The 21,622-nt window shown below is 38.6% G+C and overlaps 1 protein-coding gene across 2 annotated transcripts in view; it reads right to left on the bottom strand.

Moving 5' to 3' along the window:
• prkg1b (protein kinase cGMP-dependent 1b) overlaps positions 1-16,431 on the bottom strand; it is a 70,285-nt gene extending 53,854 nt beyond the window's left edge. Inside the window, exons 1-2 of one of the 2 annotated variants that reach the window (XM_030773818.1) lie at positions 16,166-16,431; positions 5,325-5,491 (exon numbers count right to left, since the gene is read on the bottom strand). In XM_030773818.1, the coding sequence (XP_030629678.1) occupies positions 5,325-5,491; positions 16,166-16,431 (433 nt within the window). Of the gene's footprint in view, positions 1-5,324; positions 5,492-11,181; positions 11,487-16,165 lie in introns of those variants that run through there. The other variant, XM_030773817.1, reaches the window with a different exon arrangement.
• Positions 16,432-21,622: the final 5,191 nt, after the last annotated feature.

The raw sequence follows: 21,622 nt of genomic DNA, 5'->3' as shown, positions 1-21,622 counted from the left end.
CCTGAAGGAGAACAAAGCAATGAAAAAGTACATATTACATAATAGGAAAATGAAACGACAGCAAAATGGAAGATAATGGTTCATTTGGAGAGGAACTGTAACACTGACCTAATCAAGAAAAGAAAACACATGTTCATGACTCAGTGATTAAACTACAGCATTATGGAACAGTTGTATCCACTTGTTATTATCCAATTAACTCATCATAAATATGCGCCAACAATAAAGGATCAATGTGACAGCTCAATTAGTCAAAAAGCCATGTATCCTACTTTGTCTGAGCCTTAAAATTAGGGCTGTTAAAAGGTTTTTTCATCATGATATTTATCTCACCATGAATATCCCTCTACCAAACAATCCGAAAAATATTTCTGCTTTAGATCCTCAACTTTGTATTTATATAGCTTTTTTACGTGCAAACATCCAATGTTGACATTTTAAGAGCATACTGTCATGGAACTGTTATTGCCTTGTATCCTGGATACCTGTCTTTGTCAGCGACAGCCAGCTGTCTTGTTGTTACCTGCTTTGATTTCAAATGACATAAAGGTCTGCTATTGCTAACACAATTTACCATCATGGTCATATACACACGATCTCTCATTACTTAATAACATCATTTGCATCATGATTGGATTGGGTCCTTTGAATGCATAATGCCATCCATATCCCAGGCTGTTACAAGCTAAAGATTGCCATGGTAACTGTTAAAGTCAAACTAGACCTGGCAAGAATTTGGGAACAGCTGCAACCCCTACACCCACCCCCCAACCCCCAGTCTACAAAACAAGTTCAGACTGAGTTTAGCCTTCAGTTACAGCCAGTAAATGCCCTTGTGTTAGGATTCAGCCTCCATATTAGTGGTGTCTGATGTTGGCTCAGCTCATCTAATGGACATCTTGAGTGAGAGGTCGGACACTGCGGTCGGACCATTTGAGAGAACAGCAGTGAGAGAACGGGAGAGGCTTGGCACAGATCCATGAGATTAAACTCAGACAGCGTTCTCATACTCCTACACTTAACTCACACCAGATGACTGATGCAACCCACACAATGGAACTTAAAAAGAAACAAATAATAACAATTACAGCCAACTGAAATGTACCATTTTCAACAAACGTTTAACAACAATGGAATAAAACTAATGCCCATAGAATTATTATATATCCTACCTGAGTCATCATTAGGATGTTAACAGTTAACTGTGGTTCAATTAACCACTCATCATCAGAATATTAACTGATTAATTCAATCGGTTAAATGGTCCATATTGAATCATACTGTGAAACTAAAATGCTGGATTTTCCTGACTCACAGACTATGCACACAACTTTGATTCCAGAGAACGTGGATTTAACAAGAAGCGTCGCTATCTCAGTTTAGCCCTGTGATGCATGAAGGAGCTGTAAAGAAAAACAAACAAATGGAAAATGTTGTTTGTTTCTGCCTCTGTTAGCAGCACAAATGTCAGGCGGCTCTTAATTTTATTTCATCCTTAAAACATTTTGCATTGTTTTACGTGGGTAAACTACTTCAACTATGTAATTAGGATACAGTGTGCTGATCTTCAATGACAGAATCTTGCAGATGAGCATAAATATGATTTTGACTTAACGACTTTTAATTATTCTCCTATTTTACAGTCAGTAACAAATCTAATGGCATCATTGTCAACAAGACTACGATAATACATTGTCATATGTCAAAGAACCTTTCAGAAAAACCCTTATTTTTGGATCTTTTGCTGGTTTGGGGTGACTTTTATTCATCAGTGAGTAGTTCGATTCAGTTATCAAAAAGTCACAGAAGTAATCAACATTTGCACACTTTGTGATAAATCTTTTCTCCCAGAACAGCATTCTAAGTCTTTGACTGACTTACTTTTGACTTTATGCAAAAGAGATCCTCCATCTATAATCAAACCATAAAACACTGCAAATCTGATGAAACATTTTTTAAAACAGCCAACCTAAGAAGATGGCATGGAGTGGTGTGGTGATACTCTTGTGGGTTGTTATGTCTCATCTGAAGAGATTCAGAACGCTTCATGGTTGACTCCAACACAAGTTAAATTCATAAAACCTAACATCCCAGTTTTTAGGCCCTGTACAATTATATAGATGTAAATAAACAACCAAGGATGAGCATTCCGGAGGTTGCTATGCAACCACAGCCATGCAGAAACAGTTTGTGGCATTTTGGCAGATGACAGCTTCAACTGTAACTTGCGGGCGCAGAGTGGAGATATCCGTTGCATCTGTGCCTTTCCAAAGGGAAATCTGGTGATTTACACACTGTCCTATTTAAAATCTCACGCTGCCAAGTATAGCCGCATTTTATCATCATCACCTCTGACTTGAGCATACTGAAAAAGCTCTTCCTGTTTAGATTACACATGCTGTGGGTAAGCATCTAATGAATGACAGCCAGTATAAAAGCCTGTACAATTAAAAGGATGTTATCTCAAACTTCTGTTCTATGCCCATGACCCATGCAAGTTCTGAGACACTGTATTTACATTTCTTCCTTCAGCGGTGAAGACACTTCAAATTAACATCCTTAAACATTAACACTCGCAACCGCCGGTCCCTCTGAAGCACTCAACCTTGACCATTATTGGAATTAGATCAGTCCAAAAGAAGCAGGGTTATGGCTGACAAATTGTCAGACAGTATCACCTCATATGAGAGGACTCCACCCAACACCTGATAAATAATTCAAACAAAGTGGGCTTGCGTTAATTACCCTGGCTGACCAAAGATCAAAAGTGAATTTGTTTTATCATTATGCATATCACAATGACAGGGTTATATGCAGCCACACAGTTTCGCACGGATGAAAAATCATACAGTTGTCTTCGTTGTAACCAATTCGTGTTTGATGTATTGTTTATTTTGTTCTGAAAAGACATCTGAAATTTTTTTGAAAATTTTAATGAGCAACTATGAAATATTCCAAACTTCAAAAGCTGGAGCCATGCAAATTAGCAAACATGCGACATCTGGGCCAAAAGGGCGTTAGTTCTGTTTCACTCAGATTTTAGAGTTCATTTTTAAAGCAATGGAAAAAAAAAAAAAACGTATGGCTAACTACCACAAAGTAACATTTCCCTAACCTTTGTAAGGTCTCAGCTGCTTATCCACTTATCCTGGGGGGAAAGAATTGATTTAGAAGTTATTTCCGACTTTTGGATGGACACAGTGGTTGGTTTACATCATCCCAAATAGGCAGAAGATTTGAACTGTATTCACGTTGCAAAGTCATGTTTATTTTGGCTGACCTATTTCAGCTTTTGTGTCTGTTAAAATCACAGCGCCTGCTATAGCCAACTGCTCTCATGTGACAGCATAACTCAATAACAGAGAGGCCTGAAAGAGCTCAGCAGGTAGATGCACTGGCTCTTTCAATGGACATATGAATAACACAGCAAATAAAACAAGTAGCCACCATAACAAAGAGGGTACTTCTGTAAAGGGAGAGAACATTTGCTGGAGCATAGGGCAAAGCAGTAACCTGTTGTTGGTTTCAGTCCCTGATGCCCATAATGACTAAAGAAACCTGATGTAGGTATAGAAAAGAAGAACAAAGAGGTGAGTGATGCCTGCAGAGTTCATAGATTAGTAGGATTTGAGTGAAAGGTTTTCTAGTAAAGGGCACATTGCATGCAGGGACCACCCAGAGTTACTCCGGAAAACCGACCAGAACAAACCATCAGCTCTACGTGAAGCTCTAAGGCACTGTCACAGTGTGGTATTGACAAAGTGGGGATGCCACAACAAAACAAAATTCTCGCTTCAACAATACATTCTTTTATTTTAGCAATTGAATCTCCTTCAATTAATTTGCCACACTTTTCTATGGTGTGTATTTTAGAATACCAGGAAAGCAAGGTGCTTTCAAGGTGATTTCTATCAGATGCTAGAAATGCCTCACTGAGAACCAATTTTCTTCCCATTAAAGATCCAATGATCCCTCCAAACTGACCTGAGCAGGGACACCTTGAACCACATCGAGCCGGAATCCAAGCTCCAAGTTAACTGGCACCTGTGCTAAAATTAGGGTATTTGTGTTCCTGATTTGCATTCAGTGGCAAAGTGCAATTCAATGACAGATCACATAAAGACAGACACTCTGAAATCAACTCAAGCATCTTCTCCAGGGCCACTGTGGATCCAGGCATCCTCACAGAATATCAATGAGCAAAACATAATAACACCTAACAGCTTCCAAAAACTTAGTTCATTCTCAAACAAAAGGAACCTCAGGTCCTCTTTGCCTGTTTCAAACATGTTTCCCACAAACTGGTCTTAAACAGCAAAGAAAATGTCAATTTCTGTTACCCAACCAGCTTCTGTTACCCATTTTATTGCTTTGTTTCTCAAAGTCTTACATGTTACATGTCTTGGGGTTTAATGGTATAAAACAATTCAGAGAAACTTTCAACACAAGACATAGGAGCAGTTTGAAGGTACCAATTTCTATCAATGAGTCCAATGAAGTTAAATAGCTTTAGGGTGACTATTAAGGTCGTTGAGCTCGAACAGCTTTAAAAGCATGATGTTAAAAAACATATATTGCCAGTCAATCAAAATATCTACTCTTTGGGTTGTCTCTTGCCTTCTTATAGAAAATAGAAGAGCTTCCTTCCATTTTGCCTTGAAGGTAAAACAACACAAATCTATCAAAATCCAGTCAATTTCATGTTTCCTGGTGCAAATGCAAAGGCAGCATTTTCATAGCTACACATTTTGCAGAGTGGAAGATTGCTATTACATTTACAGACTGATATGGTAGGTGAAGTGGAACCTTCTGGATTCCTAGATTCTTTTCTGTGGTTAAATTTCAGAGAACTGGCTCTTCTCCTTTAGGCCTGTCCCTCTCAGCACTACCTAGAGTAGATAGAGGATAAGATACAAGACTAGCTTGGGCAGGAGATAAGTAGCTGTTGCTACTTACGGACTGATTCAGATTGAAAGGAAAGATGGCCATGGAGTCCACGGAGTGATTCTGATATACTTACAAAATTTAAATCTGATCCTTCTTTCAAGATTTTCTTGCGTTACAAAATGACTGTTGTAAAATAAGCACCAGTCTCCTCTCTGCCACAGAATATGTCAATTAAAGTTTGTATTGGCAACATAATACCGGTGGAATCACATTAGGACTGCATCTTTTACAAACAAACTTACACATATTGTTACATCATTCTTACATTGTGCTTATATCACTACAGAGTGTGCCCACAACAACAACAACAAAAAAATCTTACAGTGACTTGTCTCCTGAGCTCTTGAGTTCTGTGATAGTGAATATTCAGAGCTTACCTTCCATTACATAGACAAGGGAGCCCACATCCCCCTCTTTAATTATGCAGCTCTCTTTGTCATACTCCACTGGATACATGCAATCCACAATCTCCTGGATTTGTGAAAGCTCAAGGTTCTTCATGAAATCGTTGTCAAGAATAGCCTCTTTGATTAAGTCCTTAGACCTGTGGGTGAGATCAAATTAAGAGGTTTTTTTTTTACTTACATGACACGAGCTGGAAAATACATGAAAGTTAAAATCCTGATCTTGTAAGTAAGAAGAAACAAAAAAACTCACTTCAAACCAAGAAATACAGATCTATTGATGTGGCCCACTGAGGTGTTCAACTGCATAGCAAGAAGTGAGAAAAAGTAAAAAAAAAAGAAAAAAAAAAAAGGTTGTTTACAAAAGAGCTCATCAGTATAAATGTTCTTGAGAGAAACTGCTTTGAGGGCCATAAGTGCCTCTGTAACATGTTATTTTGAAGATGCATATCTTCCTTTAAGGCAATCTCACTGTCTATCATTTGTGAATTTTAATGACACACGTCTCATAACCAAATGGATCCTCCTCTGAGTGGTGGGTGGCATCTATCAAAGATAAATCCATTCTATTGAAAACTTTAAAATCCATCTGAGACTGGGAAACCCTGCCATTAACTATGGCAAAGAGCCATTCTGAGTTTGCCTTTCAGAAACGACTGTTTTGAAACCATGCTTCAGCTGACTTTAATTATCTTATTACACAGATAATAGGAGTGAGAAGCTGGTAGGGAAAAATCATAACGCCATTCCCTTGTGATAAGAAATGATGTAGTCTTGTCTATTGTTATGGCTGAAAACAGAGCATCTGTTCAACTGAATTCCATGTAGCCTGCAAGAGCAAACAGAACCCTGAGGAGAACATGGAGGTGATAAACTACCCTCAGTTATAGCACATTAACACCATACCACCAAGAACACTTAAACACCCACAGTCTGTGTTAATGGCATAGGGGGAATGTTAAACCCTTTGGTTTGTGGATTTGAATCTGGTGAAAAAAATTTTGGTAAACCTATCACATTACAAAGTCATGGTGCTACATTAAACCACTTCTCATGTTGATGGCATGACTTCTTATACATTACAAGGGTTTCTGGGTGAAATTTTAGTATAAACATTCAAAAACCAGCTTATTGAGTTTATCACCATGAAAACAGATTACTCCTACAGACAGTGGGTGTCTTGGGTGTGAGTTACATCAAGCATGTGAACAACAAGGGATTCAGTTAGTTTGTATGGGTAAAATTAGTGACCTAAATGAGTTTGAGTGCAGTATGAGCATTGGTGACCACTGGAGATCACTGGTTTCAGTATCTGAATGAATGTAACACTGTCCAATCTGCTGCAACTACATGATAGCAATAAACCAACATCCCACTATGGAAGCAGTGAGGGGTCTAACCTTGTACTACACAAGTGTACCTTATAAATTGACCATTACGTATACGTCTTTTAATCATACTATGCTTGCTAATGCAATAAACATTACTAATTCTAACTGGCTGGACAGCCCCAATCTCTGACTTCCAAAACAGTGCCGGATTTTCTGTCTAAAATGTACCACTTTAGTTCACTGGTTTTTCTGTTTGAAAAGTTTTCCAGCTTAACCAATTAATTCATCAGTTAATATTGCTATGGACTTAACAGCACCTTCAACAAAATAGATTTTTTTTAATTAATTGGTCTTGTGTCTCTTCAGGCTCAGTTTGAAATGTATTCATTAAAGTTAACAAATTCAAATAAACCAAAATCACCCTTAAGACAATCAATTAATTGTTATTTCAGTCTAAACTCCGTTAGGAAAAATATGAAGTATCTGTTGAAGTTGTGCAGCAGGTGATGGTTAAAAAAAAAAAATTACATCTTAAAAAACAAACCACATCAAACACTGATACGCTAGGACTTTCCTCCTACTTTTAATAGATAAAATTGTATAGTATTACAGGAAATGTACGTGGTCCCACTGTGTGACGTTGAGAAAGCTGAGAGTATACATTCCACATTGTTCATCTGGAATGTGTACTCTTTCATGCACATGTCTAATGCAAAGCTCACATACAGATAAGCTATTATTCAGGTGGAGATCCTAGCAGCCCTTGAGGGATGAAAAGGAAGATAATCCCTGATCAGACTTTTGTGCTTCCTCCATAATTCTGCTGAGTCATTTTGTATCTGGGGATTGTCATCCTTGTTACACGAACCATCATTTACAGAAGTGATCCAATGCTGCTTTTTTTGTAGTAAACCAATAGTAAATATCACAAGTTTTTCAATCATTTAACACAGGCTGGGTCCTGTTGGATCAAAGATTTCACACAAATTTTCCTGTCCCTGTAGTTCATGCTAAATACTGTACCATGATATGAATCATTCCTATCATGACATATTTTGCATTGCAAATTGTCACACATCTGTAAATCATTATGAATGTATCATTGATACGATTACAATCAAGTCCTTTTCCTCTCATACAAAATTAGACTGACTTAAATCCCCCCACTGTTAGCCCTGGAGTTATAAATGTATCGTGAAGAACAAGCTCATATGGTGCCTGCATTATTCAGTTTCTTCTATTTTCTCTTTGAATGCCATACATTCATGTTTGAACCTTGACACACAGCACTGAATAATGTCATAATCTAAAATTACTTTGAAAGAAAGAGTGGTGATAAAAGATGATAAAAATGTATTAGCAATAAAGTACTTCCTCTACATTTGTTTCATTACAGAATCTAATAACCAGTCATTTTCTATTCATTATGAATATCTTTAAATAGGAGACATAAGGTAAACCTGTAAAAAAAAATCAAAGGGGCATATGACAGGGTAAAATTTTCCATTTGAGTTCTGAGCTACAGATGGTGGCCAGCATATTAACAGAAACTCTATCCAAATCTAGCTACAGCTTTCCTTTGAATGGAGTGACCATGAAAAGTGGCTGAAATGCCACTTATTGCAAGTGTACTCAATTCCACTTCATTCTGCCTGTTTGATATCAAAGACCACATTAGATTTCCCTGGTCAAGGATTACCAGTGTGTGTGATATTTATCCAGATGCACCACCCCCCCCCCCCACCCCCACCTCCCTTTTTTGAACCACGCTGGACAACTTCAGAAAGTCCACAACACAGAACAAAATCACAGCCCTTGTAGCATATGTTGCATTTGTCTTCTACCTGATCGTCCATTTCTCTCTCTTAGCTATATTTATCACTTTTCTAACTTCCTCTCCACTCTTTTGTTTAAAAAGATTTATGTCTACTGGGCCTCAGAGTTAAACTCAGAACAATTTCCTTAAAAGGAGAAACTATGCTCCTTCGGGAGAGAGCAGGATGAATACACTCCCAAAAACTTTACAGGGCCTCAGACCAGAGACAGACCAATATCCTTTCTCACACAAACCATCCCAAAAGGCTTGAGTAATGTTATTTGAGTTTTCATTTATCCTCTCCGACTAGTGTACTTAGAGTGAGGTACATCGTTGTTTTCAATCATTTGAATCATATATTGTGCGCTCGTGGTGGGTTATTGTAAACACAGCTGAGGAAGAGACAGAGTATGATTTTATGTTCCAGCAAAACATGGCATTTGACTCACCACTTCCCAGGACTTAAGTGCTTTCGAGCCAAATGTTTTCCAGTTATGATTTTCATAGTATTTACAACACAATTTTAACAGGCAGGATGTTAGTGAAACTGAGAGATAGCAACACAAATCAGTGGATGAGAATGTATCAGGATGAGGTATGTGCACATAACAGTAAATATCTATACAACTGCTCAAATATCTTTGTTTAACACTGACCACAAATTTTTAAAACATTTACCAACTGAGAGTATGTTACCAACTGCTTTCAGCATAGCAAACAGATGCATAGAAGGCTGTGATTATTTGCAACTCATAGAGCTGTAGGGTTTCACAGGTAGAACACACTTTACACAACAACACTTCTACTTTAATGCAAACATACTTTGATGGATGTGTAGAGACAGTTCAGAATTTTTAAAAAAATGTGTCTGCTAAGGTACTGAAAATCAATCCCATTATGACCTATGGGTTGCACTTAGCCCAATGAAGTGCTACACTTTTGAGTAGGATATTACTCTTGATCTACTCCTCTCTGACTTAAGTATTGGAGTAAAGATTGCACTTCCATATGTTATAAAGTCTGTTGAAGGGTTTTATCTCAAATCCAGGACCTTGTACCTCATTTTCACTGTGTATTTAAAAGACATTTACATAACTGTAATTTCTCTTTTATGCAGGTACACATTTCACAACGTACTCTTACTTCATTCTTCTTATGAACTGATCATTTTTTAGATGCTGAATGATTTCCATCATTCTTCTGTAATGTAAGAATGTGTACCTACATAGATGTTGCTAGATTTGTACCAGACTGAAGTGAAACCAAAGGCAAATTTAAGTGCATCAGCCTTCCGGCGTTACTGCAGATTGAATAATAACAATCACTAGTTACACTAATGTTTAGTGTTCTGCTTAGTTGTCCATGCATCATACAAAGAGTTTCAAAAATGTCATATGATTGAGATGACGATAAAGAAGTTTTCTTAATAACTGCCCTAAGAAATATATGATGTATTCACGAAAATTGGAAACACACAGATGCCCAGGACACATTCTGGTGCGTGAGTAATTACTCATAATGACGTAGCTGAATGAAATTCTCACACGCTCACAACCAATTATAGTTCTACTCACAGTGGATGAGGAAGGTTTCTACAACTGCTCTCAACAATCTACCAGAGTGACAAAGAGCTAGTTCCCTTCCTCTCCTTATTAACCATGTGAATTACATTTTATTGTGACTGTCTGAGCGTCATGGCTATTGGCAAAAAAGTTCAGCTGTGCTTGAGTGACCGTACCTGGAGGCTAACATAATGTACTATTCAGGTTTTCACATGCAAATGAATTTCTGCCCCTTAAGCCTTTCCTTTGTAAAACGTTTGCATGTCAGAAACACAAACCACAACCACTGAAGCCAGATAGTCACTATTATTTTTGCAACTACATAGTCAATAAATGTACTAGTAAAAAAAAAAAGAATGTATAAGTGCACTCTCTCTCCCTCTCTCTCTCTCTCTCACACACACACACACACACATATATATGTGCATGTGTGTGTGTGTAAAGAAACTGTGAAAAGATGAATGCCTTGTCCTTTGATCCTTTGAGAATGAGACGAGTTTAGTAGAGGTTTCTTCTGCTCTCAGATTACATGTAGGAACATCATTATGCAGCAGCAACAAGTGACAGCATAAAAAAAAACTTGCATGTATTGTTGATATAGGTCACTGGGAACAAATGAACAAATATATATGATACAATGGAGCACATCAGTGGTATATAACTGTAGGATTAGAGGATATATACACTTCCAGATGGTTCCCATTCTCGACAGACATTATGAAAATATACAGCATATGAGTCATCAATAATCGGTCAATACCCTTTTGTGCTTGGAGATGACACTGAGCTTGCTACAGTAAAACCTGCGACCTGTCTGATACACAACAATATCAGAAAAAGACTGATAATTTAACACAAAGTTGCACCTGCTCCACTAACTCCAATTAAGAACAAGATCGAAAAGGGTTTTTTTTTCCTTTTTTTTAAGAAAGGTTTTTTTCAAAGTTAAGATATTGAGCCAGCATAAATTGTGAAATTATCATTTTTATGTAGTCACATGTACTTTTATTGGCTCTCATACTCTGTGGCTTTGTAGAAACCGCATCTCAGGCTCAAGCCCTTAATAACTGCCCGGAAACAATGACAGAGGGAAAAAGACATTGTAAATGCTTGACACCTACTGTGGGCTCTTTGGGTAGAAAGGAAGAGTTACGTGACTGAGATCCTGGATGTCAAAGGCTGTTGGCTCAGCTGATATAGCCTGCCTCTTCGTCCTTTGTTGTTCTTGCAAGACGCTTTGTTTGTGAACTTGTTGAGTTGCCGGTCTGATAACAGAACGATATTTATCCAGTTCATTTTGAAGCTTCTGTATCAACTCATCTTTCTGGTCCAGTTCTAGCTCCAGTTCATCAATAAGTGCGTCCCGCTGTCTGAGCTCCTCTATCTTCTCCTGTAAAGCGTACTGGAGGTCGCGTAAAGTGCCCATGGCTCACTTCAGCCAAATTTCATAGACAATAAACTTCGTTAAAAATCTAGTTGTGTTCAGACATGTATACAGTGGCTATTTTCCCGCAAGTATGAGCGTTAAATGATCTAGACGAGGAGGATTTTTACTTAATCCTCCTACAAGTAGCTGTAACACTACCGGTACAACACAGAAAAACGAAACAAATTTCCGTTGTTGCTGTTTAAAAAAAAACGCATGGAGCCTGCCACCATCGAAGCTAGAAGATTAAATTTTAAGCGGCATTCGTGGTCTTTTCCAAATTTGACCACCCCAGCTGAAGAGTCAGAGACGCTCGCAGAATGCCATAGCACAACGTATTTGCACTGGGATTCACAAATTCGAGGCTCCCCTCCGTACTGTGATCAGCCAATAAGATAGCCGTTACACTCACCTTGACAGGAAAGCCAGAAAGAGCTAAATGCGATCGCGCGGCCAGACCAATCAGTGAAGATTCACGTTGAAATCTGAAATAAGTAGTTAATGTGTGGATAATTCATCTCACTGTTGTTTCATAACTGAAATTGTTTCACGTAGAGAAGGCACCTGGAACGTCTAAAATTCTCATGTAAATCCTGAAATGGCAAGTGATCAAGCGCTTTGTGTGCAAAGCAATAATATGGCAAAATAGAGTTCTGAATGATAAAATAGCGAATATGTCATGTTAGATCGACGCGTAAAGTTATCTCGGATATCTGTGATCAAGAGGAAAATCCGCTGTACTTTTCGTGCACAAGTGAGAAGTGTACAAGCCCAAAACTTTAATGTGGCATCACTACAGAAACTGTCATTACTTCCAAATACTTTGAGTTGGTAAAAAAAATACATTGCTTATAGTCAACACCCTTGTAAACTTCCCATTACTTCGAAACCTTGTTCAGTCAAAAAGGAGAGTTTCAGTTTTCAATGGGATGTAACATTCAAATTCAGTTACTGGTAAAAATGCACACGAGGAGCCTACCTAGAGAATATCTACATCTGGTAAACTCATTTTTGGAATTACAAACTGGGGAAAAATAAGCCTCCCAGTCATAGCATCACATACAATTGCTCTTCGCTGAAGAGGCACTTGCAGTGATAGTTTGTCAATTATTTGTCAATAGTGGGAACCACACATATAGCAAAATCTCATCCAAAAAATTCACATTATTCTGTCTTTCTAACTGATCCATGTCATCCCTGGATTTAACTGCCAATTGTAGCTGACAGATGGTACAGCATGGCTTACAAATCACTCAAAGTTCATTGCAGATATGCCAGACTGCCCACCTCTACATGAATGCCATGCCTCTAATATATGTGTAAAGGAAACAAGTACCTGTTCTATTCTTTAAGGCTGCTATCCTCCAACCCCACCCCCCACCACACCCCAACCCAATCCCTATCCATGTCCTTGAACTGAGCGCTTCCTCTAGAGGACCTAGATCACTTCATCGGACATGAGTTTGTGCCTGTTTTATCATATCGCAGTAGACTGCGCAAGGAAATCATGCTCAAACAAAATTAAAGTACTTCCAGTTGAAATACTGGCAAGCTTCACGTATATGAGATTGGTGATTTTTTTGTACGGCTGTGATGCCAAGTGAGGACAAAGAATCTGAGAAGGACCAAAGGCTCCCTCCTGTGGTCCTTGCGGTGTATGTCATCGGAAGAGTAAAAAAAAAATATCCAAACAGTTATGAAGCTCAGTGGGATCACTTAAGTTTCAGTGAAATATGTCCTTGTATGAGAGCTGTAACTCATACATGTAAAGACAAATTAAGTTTCTGAGAAAAATAAATAGCAACGCATTTCATTAGCGAGTTTTTCTTTTTTTGCTCCAATTTCTAGCTAGCACCAGTCTCTCATATTCATTCACACACTACCATGTGGCAAATTTGAATTTGTCCCATTCATCAGAAAACACATAGGCCCAATTAAGGGCAACTGATGAGGTGCTGTCATTCTCAGAGAGGATTCACAAGATATAGAGCTTAGCACAGATCAAAGTGCCCACCGAGTGCAGACGTGAGAGATGTGATGCTAATGTAGGAGTTGCGCTTGTGTGCCACGCTTGGGTGCAGGACACAGCTAACCAGAGAGCCTTTTATCTGTCTGAGCAAGATAACACACTTTCCATTCTCGAGTGCTTTTCAAGGAGCTTGTTGATTACATAGGGAGTTCTAAATTAGAAACACAAAGAGTAGGGGCAACGTCTGTCAGCTAAGGGGTCTGTATTCTAGTACACCTCTTTTCACTGGTGTCAAGGCCCTCTTTACAGCAAAAGGGCTGTCCTATACGTACACAATGTCTGTGGCTGGTTTTACAGACATGTTGTTAATGTTGGACCTTTTATCAGTCACGGAGCAGTACAGGAGGACTGGGTGAGAAAACCAAATCAAGTGTTTTGTGACAACAGATGGGGGGCGAAAAACTTTGTGGATTAAGTAAAGAAATCAAAAAAAGAAAAGACGCTTGCTTCACAAGCATTAACAGACATCCTTCAATACACATCTTGAGACAAGAACATTTTAGGAACTTTGTTAATCAAGTAAACCTCTCTATTGGCCAGAATTATAAAAAAAAAACATTCACTTAACCAGTTCAGAGATGAGTTCCATTTCAGCTTGTTGAATGAACAGTGTGGAAATGTAGAAACAATGGTTTGAGTGAAAACAAAAAACAAAACAAAAAACAAAGTCCAAGCAAACAGCTCAAGGTCCTATACCTTGAATTCTACACATTGCAATCGATACAGCATGTCATCAATGCATACGAAACCAGTACCCTAGAGATGGTAGTATTTTACTGACATCTAGTGGCTGCTTCCCAAATTCCTTGTAAATTCCTTGTAAACTGCAAAGTTTGAGCTACGTAGCAACAACCACAATGGTCTAATTAATTTATGTCGGCAACAAAACTGAAAATGTAAAAGTTTTTAACATATTCATAAAACTTCAGATTTAATAAATTGTCACTGACAACATTTAACCTTTACCACAGGGAAGCAAAACTGATTCTGCAGATCATAATCAAAATGAGTGAACAGCCAAGACAAAAAGAACGGAACTCAAGGTCCAAGGTAGGTTCACCCTGCCAAAGTTAATAAAGATATCCATTAACACATATCACAGTTACTCATCTCCAAAAGAATTTTTTTTTTTGGAAAGCCTGCATATATTCAAAGTATGTAGGTAAGACCTCTTTGCATTAATTATGTAACAGCATGCATTAAATATTCAGCAGCGCTTAGATCCAAGAAAAGGGCATATTTGGAGACAGCGGGGTGGACAGAGTGAGAGTAGACCAAGATTCCTTTCAAATCTGGGTTCATCTGTCCATGTGGTCCCTTGCAGTATGTGTGGGTAGTGTGTCACACTAGAATCTGACTTACCTATATCACCTATTAAATACAGTGTCAGATGGTGTGTTAAAGTCATTCTGAATATAATGTTGTGATTACAAAAAGTTATCCTCGATATTCTCTGGAGTTATGTATTACTTTGCATATTGTTCTGAGCCTAATGTTTATGAAGTATGCAGACACAGTTTTCTTTTCCAGCTGGCTCCCTGGTCTCCTTTTCTTCTAACGGAGCTGAAGTGTTGAGAGCTATCTAAGTGGAAACTTCAAAATTCTTGTGAAACTACACTGACCAGTGTTATTATTTAAATTAAAGGTTCCAGTAGAAGAGTCAAGTAGAGTTTATGGACAAGGGAAAAAGGCATCCACGCTTCTGTTTAAATCATCAAGGTTAACGAGTCACACTAGTGATCAAAAAGCAATGTATGAGTAAGCAACAATCTCACCCAAATTCTGCAGCTTAACCTGTCCATAATATCACAATGGTAAAGGAAGTGACTGCCACACAGTATACAGTGTGTGATACTGTTCATTAGGGACTCCAGTGAAGGAAGGAATGAAACTTAAGTTCATCCATAATGTTAGCTGTTCAGTTTCCAAAGGGGTCAGGTGTGAAATAAAGTAATTAATCACCACTAGTTAATAGAATCAATGAATTAGAATTTTGTGTTTTGTTCAAGATGACAATGAAGATGATGATGCTGGTGATAATGATTTTTTTTGTTCAGTTTTCTGTATTTCATATTTCAAAATCATATAAAATTATATATATATATATATATAAACGTTAGGTTTAATTATCAAAGTACTCAGTCTAAGGATTACCATATCACCCATCAGTGCTACTGATGATAAGGAAAGGAAAGTACATAATAGTTTTTAAATATGAAAGCTCATTGCATGACATAAAAGAGAACAGCACTTCTAACCCGAATGCAATATCCTTTAGAATGATCAGGAAATGCGGCGAGGAGTATTCACTAATGGAGTATCAGATTTCTGTTATGTGAACTGTACACTTTGCTTTCATCTCTTAATGGCCAGTAAGGCTAAAGCAGCCTTCATCTCCACTTCACGTTCTGAGAGCCAGGGAATTGACATTAGCAGTTAAACTATGGAAGAAACAGTCACGTTTGCTAAGTTACCAGGTTAAAGAACCGAGAGTCGTCCCTCAACAAATCAGAACACCCCAGTGACAACATCTAAAACAGCTTGTGTGACCGTAAAAATACAGTAGTTTATAGCCTCCCCCCCTAGCCGAAGACTAGCAGTTTCTGCCAGCAAACCACTTCTCCTGTTGAGTAAAGCAGAGGTTTACTACCTGTCAGATTTGGCATGCTTCCGAAAGGCTTGACTTGTCAAGTCTTGGAAGGACCTGAACGTTTGTGGTTCTGCCGAGATTCCTTGGGCTCGCCTAGTTCTAGGTCCAATTATTTGTGCGCTGGGCAATACGGATTGACATTTGTGCAGTTTTCTCTTCAGCTCATGAATCTCTTCTTCCTTTTCGACAAGACGTCTTTCCATTTCTCTAATCCTCTCTTCCTTCAAGAGAAGAATCTTGGCAAAATCTTCTTCTAAATCACTCATATTTGGACCTGAGCAAACTTTATCCTTGGACTCAGAAGGGAGTGACAAAAAGTCCAATGAATGTAGTCGTTATCCGATTAGAATCCCTCTGTTTAACCTCACACAGTCCTTCCAGTTTTTCACGTTGAGAATGAATGGATGATGATTTGTAGATGAGCGATAAGAAGACTGAGCGCGTGTTCGTAGTACCTCCTGTCGGCTAATGGTTATATTTCATTGAGAAACCAATTAGAGCTACCCTTTTCTCTCCAGGGAGAGACCCAGGTCTATGCACTAGAACTGAACGCGTGCGTGTTAGCCTTTCTCAGGTGTCGTCCAGTGAAGACTGAATGAAGCCGATGATAAAGCGTTCATACTCCGAACTTCGGACTGGATGGCTGAAACAGAAGCAGTTGCAGAATGATGTGACTGGTGACGTCGACCTCTGTAATTTGATCAGCACTTAAATACATGTCCACTTTTTGGTCCTGATTGGGAATTTAAAGAGACTATTTAATAACGCTCTCAATGACGAAGCGCATTCCTCACCATGCTGTGGCGGACAACCGTTCCAAACATGAGAAACCAATTAATTCACGAACGGAAAAAATAGTATTCGACATCAGTTTTTGTCGAAGAATTTGGATTACTTGCAAAACCCTAACATTCATCATCAGATTTCTCAGAAAGCTATGTTGTGGTTTACTGACGAAATTTTCAGCATTGAAATGTTACGGTCTCATTTTGCATAATAGTACTACAGTTGTTCTGGATGACCACCCCTTGGGCTTCCAAATATAACAAAGGTTAATATTTACAAACCCACTGACCTGTAACACATAGCACCTTCACCTTGTTTCATGTGACTGTGTCTGAAACCATCACACAGTAAAGACTAATGTCCTTGTGTAAACCGCCCTTACTTTGTAATAGAATCATTTTGCCATCATGTTATTACTTCTGTGATGGTCCAGTCTCAGAAATATGACCTTCTTTTGTCCGATGATGATATCTAATAGAGACGGTCACCTTGACTCTCATTCAGCTCTTTCTGCCTGTATTACATCAAGAGAACCTGCTGTGATTCACAAAATTTGAGTATTGCCACTTATCACATCAGAATAAGCCTGTACGAACCTGGTCCCTTTGGGGGGTATCAGCTTTCAGAGGAGGCCTGGCAGACATTAGTCACCGCCTTCCTGTAATGCATACAAATCCTCTCGTCGAAACTGTAGAGGGTCCCTAAGTGAAGACAGGATGTTGCAAAATCAATACTGTTTACCTCATGTGCCTGACGAGCAGAAATCATCGAGGAGGACAGAGGAGCATTGTCTGGCCTACTGCCATTTAAAGACTGATGAAGAGTATTGAAATTTAGGTTCATGAAAGGTTTAGAGTTGTGAGTCTGTTGCATGATTGGAGGTGTGCACTTACATAAATATGTACACACATACAAGCACACACACAAAGACAGAGAGAGAGAAGTTGCGCTAACACAAACATGTTCACTACCAGATACCTTTATGCTTTCAAAGAAGCAGACGGGGTGAAAGTGGTAAAGACATTTTTTCAGAGTGCATTACATTCATTAGATCACAGAGACAATTTTATACCCTGAAACACATGAGTATCTTTTTTTTTTTCAGAATATATTGATTTTGATTTTCAGCACTCAGAGTCTCATTATATCCAGCAGAAGAATCCCAGCTGTCTTAGAGCTGTTTATTTTTAGGAATGTTCCCGGACTTTGTTCACAGATTACTTCTGCACTTGCTATAATTACCAGGGGATCTAGCTCATCTCTGCAGTACCTCTCTTATCCAGTGAGGCTCCAGACACAAGCTTTAATTTATGCATGGATGCTATTCCCAGGAGCACTTTTACAAATGCCCAGTCATTCGAAGTGATAAACAATATTTGTGCATTCCTGTTGATGTCCTATTTCCAACAGCGTGTGTGGTGTATGTATACACTTTAATATATGAGCAGTGTACCACTTAGTTATTGCAACCGAAACTCTTGAAGCAAACACTCAAGGAAAAACACACACACACACACAACTTAAAAACTGTCATCAATCTGGCTTAGCTATAGATATTTACACAAAATTAAAATGCTTTTCTTCCATGCCTCTCTCCCACCCGCCCTCTCTCTAGCCCTCTGTGTCTGCCTGCAAGGAAGGAGTGCACATCTGAAAAGGTCAGGGCACTTGTATTATACTATTTTAGCCAGACCAGTAAGAAACTGTCAAGGAAGATAAGGCACTGGGCATTATTTTTGTAGTTGAGTTGAGGGCAGGAGAGCAGAGGAGAGGAGAGGAGAGAACAGAAGAGGAGGGGAGAGGAGAGGAGAGGAGAGGAGAGGAGAGGAGAGGAGAGGAGAGGAGAGGAGAGGAGAGGAGAGGAGAGGACGGTAGCCGACATGTGGGCAGGCAGCCATGAGATTTAACTTGACTGCTTGAGATACAATAGAAGGAAAATCTCTTTTTTCACCTAAGCAGGCGAAAAATGAAACTGTCACAAAATATCCCCTCAGACGGAGAACTTGGGCTACAACACTTGAAAATCGAATATGATATTCATCTGCATCAGTATCTCCTCTGACCAGTTGTTGGTTTGTTTGTTTAATCTTCAGAGGAAATGCATTTGCGTTAAAAGGATTTGCTATCCCTTCTGTCTCACCAGCACATAGAGGGACACAGTACTGAAGGAAAGATTTCTCAGACCCACCTGCTACTCAGTCACATAGACAGAGCCTCTTTCATGATGGCTCATTTCAAATCCTCTTACATAAGAATCATATAACACCTTTATTAAGACCTCATACATATTTATGTCAATAATCTTTAATTGTCATGAGTAATGATATTCATGGTATAAAACTATTATGTAATCGGTAAGACACCTTTGAAGCACTCTTTGAATTAGTTGGAAAACTCTAAAAGCTAAATACGGTAAACAAACTCCAAGTTCTCTGCTCACATCTTTTGTTTATAACAGAACATTGCCTGAGATATGTGAAGATATGTAAGAAATCTCACACAGTTTCCAATCCATTAGAATCACATGAAAAATCACCAGTATACTTGCTAACACATTAATATTCAAAACTGGCTCTAGCAGCAGGAAAAGGGAAATGTGAAAGTTCAGAAAGATAAGCTGTTTTCGGGCCAAGTACTTTTCTTATGTTTTAAATTCTTAGATATTTAATAGTGACATCCAGTACCATCTCTCATGCTCTGTGTGCAGTTTGAGAAGAATGCATTTAAAAAAGCGCATTAACACAAGGCAAAAATCTTGATTTATAGCCAAGTCTTCTTGCACAATGTCAGTTCACTCATATGACCAGAAAAAGGAATCAATCGCATTATAATTAATCAAACTAATGTCTTATAATCTGAATTATGAATTATATGAGCTATACTTGCTAGGAATCTCTGCTACGAACATTGTGTCTGCAACTCAGCCATCACCTGTATATGGAATAAAATTTGAGGGCCGGTATCGCTCGCCCACCAAGTGGTACGAATGCACTCCAAAGCAATTTCATTTCATCACTGGCGCTTTCTTATCTAACCTGAAGATATTTTATTGCCTTTAGACCTTGTCTGAGTGGCACCGATTTCTCTCGCACTTCATCTTCAATCTCGAATTGTGTGTTCTCACACACCGTCAACGTTAAGCTGTGATAAACCTCCTCTGTAATAAATAACGGAGCATTCTAGATTTCCACCCCAAAAATATAAAGCGAATCATTAGTGGTAGTCTATGCCTTGTCTTGATTTCGCAATTATACGCAGTTCAACTCCCAATTTTTGTTTTGAAATATATTTCATGTGCTTAAGAAATCCCCTGGGAGACGGGTCAAGATGCGTGGCTGAATTTGACTTTGCTCCGAGGGATAGTGAACTGTATACTGCATTTAGGGCCCAGGGGACAAAAGCAATATGTCACACAGTACCTCAACAGGATGGCGTCTTTTTGACAGCTGACGTCCTGTTGACCTCCTGCCGCACCAATGCTTATCTTATGTTTTTTATTTATTTATTTTGTTTCATTTCCCTGCCATATGTAAAATTAACTCTTTGGGGAATGTGTACATAACATACTGCACAGCTCTTCAGATGACGAATGTCAAAGGTCTGTAGGGTTTTTTCCCCCCACTTTTATCTTCAAAGGAATGAGCCAACGAGTCCCTTTATGTTAACATTTCTTCAAGACCATAAAATGCTTAGATGTGTGTTGACTGCCCTAGTGTTTATATATGTAAAATTACACGTTTCAGCTGCTGCTCGCTCCCCAGAAAAAAAAAAAAAAAAAAATACACCAATGCTTTTTTCCATCTGACAAAACAAAGAAAAATAGACCCAGAAGAAAAAAAAATTAATGAAATAAAAGCAGTGGCTAATGTGATGTAAAAAACACTGGACACTCTTAGCCAGATGTAATCCACACGCACTAACTGGGATTTTTCACGAGGCTGCCTGATTAATTCAGAGAGAGTTACATAACAGAAGAGAGACAAAACAGACTCTCTGTGAGGTTTCAATGAAATGATATTATCTAGTGCCGTGTGGAGTGTGTCGTGACTGCGGTTGTGACAGCATAGCCAAGAAAATGAACCACCTTTGACCAGGCTAAAATCAATAACGTATTTATATATTTAACACTTTTAGACCGGGGTAGGCCTCACCCACGCTTCATGATATCTGCAGTTAGCATATTCATTAACACTAACGGTAACCTTTAGATGTTGCAAAATACCAAGTCAAGCTTGAAGGTGATATCATCAAATAACTGTTGTGCAGTAATCACACTCTAACCTACAACACTCCTACCACATGGGGGCACTACATACCACGTGAAGTGACCTATTGGATTACAAGTATTGTAGCTTCTCTGTAGCATGCTCCATGCTAGTTCTGTGAACTAATGCACCAATATCCAGGATTATTTACAAAAAAAAAAAAAAAAAACTATGACTTTTTCATGTCAAAAATGTGTCAGTGATTAATGAGAGCAAAAAATGTGTTCATTGCCCTGATCACAAAGTGAAACTGTTACAGAATACTTTAATTCATAGATATTGTAGTTCTCTCAGCCTTGAATTCATATTCACTGGGTAGGCATGCTATTCAACACCCTGTCTACCCTTTGTCTCACCCTTTGTTGAGGAAATAAATAAAACAACAACACTCATTCACAGAATGAAG

Source organism: Chanos chanos, chromosome 5 (assembly GCF_902362185.1).
Source record: "Chanos chanos chromosome 5, fChaCha1.1, whole genome shotgun sequence".
In the NCBI taxonomy this organism is placed as follows: Eukaryota; Metazoa; Chordata; class Actinopteri; order Gonorynchiformes; family Chanidae; genus Chanos; species Chanos chanos.
This window is presented reverse-complemented; position numbering and strand designations above follow the sequence as displayed.